The following is a 2,133-nucleotide window of genomic DNA, read 5'->3' as shown; positions in this document are numbered from 1 at the left end:
CTAAATAACTTTCTAAGGTAACTTACATATCCCAAAGATAACTGCCGCTTTTAGAACCAAAAGGGGAGGATATTAACAAATTTACCCTAAAACGTACCGTGTATGTTACATACTCGGCCCAGGATCAAGTTATCAAATATCCACAGCTGTTATGTTTCAGTCGTTGATCCTCAGTGTATTGAAGTGTCTGATTTTCAGTTCATTCTTGTCGGTTTATCTGCTTTGCTGCACTTTTTTTTTTGTTAATAATTTGTTCAAGTTATTTTATTAAAGCTTTAAGCTCGGTATCCTGCAGGGATTATCATCCAATCATACATGAATATGATGGAATTACCCATCAGCCTCTGGATTTCTCTGCATTTTCTCTCTATTTAACTGTACAGAGGTCAAAACATCTCAACGTCCTACAAAATTAAGACAACAAACATGCACTAATAAAAACAGTTTAATGCAAATAAAAACATTGTAACAATGTAAGAACAAGAAGACACTTCAGTGATTTGACCACACGGTGGCGCTGATAGCTGGATGACAAATGGTCAAACTCATGAACACAGCTCACGTCTTCTTACTTCATACACCAAAAAGAACCAGAAAGATAAAAAAATAATAATAGTAATATACTTTTTTATCCATTTAAAGCATTGTTTATTTGTTACAAAGGGAACTAACTCTTCTCCTCTCCTGGGCTTGTTTACATTAAAAGTGGGGTCATCTGGACCCTAAAAGACATTGCGCTGAACTTTTTTTTCAATGATTGTGGATCTTTACTGGTGTCCAATGACAGATATGAAGTCTTGTCCACCTTTGTCATGGAAGGGCTAACACCTCAATGTAAGGGTGGGGTCATCTGGACCCCATAACAGAGCACGAAGGCTAAGGGGGTAAAATATTCTTTCTGATCATCCTCAGTCAAGGTGAGAACTTTCATCACCAAGAATGATTTCAACAACAAACAATCTGCACCTTTTTGATTCTTAAATGGAAAATCTCACCAAATTCACCAACATTTTGACTTTATTTTTAAAATATGAAGTTTTGTGCTTATTGGAAAGCAGTTTATGTGAGTAACAATTACTGTTTTTGTGACGCTAAACAGTTGATCCTTAAATGAAACACAGACGCTGCAAAGCTGCATGTATCATGTTTTAGACTATGTACATTTAACACGTAAAAAGCATATAATACTGCAAAGTGTTTTACAGTATACTGTACAAAAACTTTTTTAAAGAATAAAATACATTTTTATGATCCAAGAAACACAAACACAATCATAAATGCAAACGTTAGGCCTCATGCAGTTCACTGAATTTAACATTTGTGTAATTTTCTGAAAAACTGTTTTTCAAAGCTACTAAAAAAAATAAAAAATGAAAATAAACTATAAAGAAAATCTTTTAAGAAATGTATAGTTCATGCATCAATAAAATAAACAGATTTTTTTTTACTACATAAAATTTCTTTTCTTAGCAAAAGCATCTTCTTTAGCAGATCTTATTCTGAAATAATGATCATGGAGTGTTCTTCTAAAGATCTTACCTCATTCACTCAGGAACCAAAGCGTTTTACTAATCACACTCCATTCAAACACATTCAAACACAGACTTGTCCTCTCACTGCAACCGTTACTGTTCCTGTTCCTCCACTGGAGCGGTTTAGCTACAGATGACTCATACTGGCTAGATAAGGCTGCAGCCACAGGCTCTGCTGCTGATGTCACAAAACACAGAACACATAGATTAATGTGATAACCTGCCATTTATATAGTGCAGTGATCCCTCTCTTATTAGTGGAGACATCTGTGAATACAGAGAACCCAAGTGGCCGAAGAATGTCCATTACTTTTCGGGGTTCAAAGAAGTCTAAATCCAGGTGGGGCTCTTGGAGATCCAGAGTAGAAAATCAGGCAGTCCAGTTTTTCTTTATTCTTCTTCAGCATCTGCAGATGACAGAGACATCAGTTACACCAAAGTCCAGTTCAAAGGTCAACAGTCTTGAAGTCGATTCAAAGCAACAGGACTTTGTTTCTTCCTTGAAAGGTTTTGCTGATCATCCAAGTGTCTTCACCAGTCTGAGTGGTCTGAGTGGTGAGGATTCAGTCCACATTTGTTTCCTCCTGGTGATACATCCACA

At 36.1% G+C, this 2,133-nt stretch overlaps 1 protein-coding gene and 1 long non-coding RNA gene across 3 annotated transcripts in view; one reads left to right on the top strand and one right to left on the bottom strand.

Moving 5' to 3' along the window:
* Positions 1–2,133, top strand: part of LOC118600027 — an 8,425-nt gene that overhangs the window by 5,633 nt on the left and 659 nt on the right. The gene's annotated exons all lie outside the window — the stretch shown is intronic.
* LOC112156159 overlaps positions 430–2,133 on the bottom strand; it is a gene marked incomplete in the record, with an annotated part of 59,262 nt that continues 57,558 nt past the window's right edge. The window contains 1 exon segment of the mRNA XM_036216596.1: positions 430–1,939. Within this exon segment, the coding sequence (XP_036072489.1) occupies positions 1,923–1,939 (17 nt within the window).

Source organism: Oryzias melastigma, linkage group LG18 (assembly GCF_002922805.2).
Source record: "Oryzias melastigma strain HK-1 linkage group LG18, ASM292280v2, whole genome shotgun sequence".
In the NCBI taxonomy this organism is placed as follows: domain Eukaryota; kingdom Metazoa; phylum Chordata; class Actinopteri; order Beloniformes; family Adrianichthyidae; genus Oryzias; species Oryzias melastigma.
Note: the sequence above shows the minus strand (reverse complement) of the source record. Positions and strands in the feature narration are given on the sequence as shown.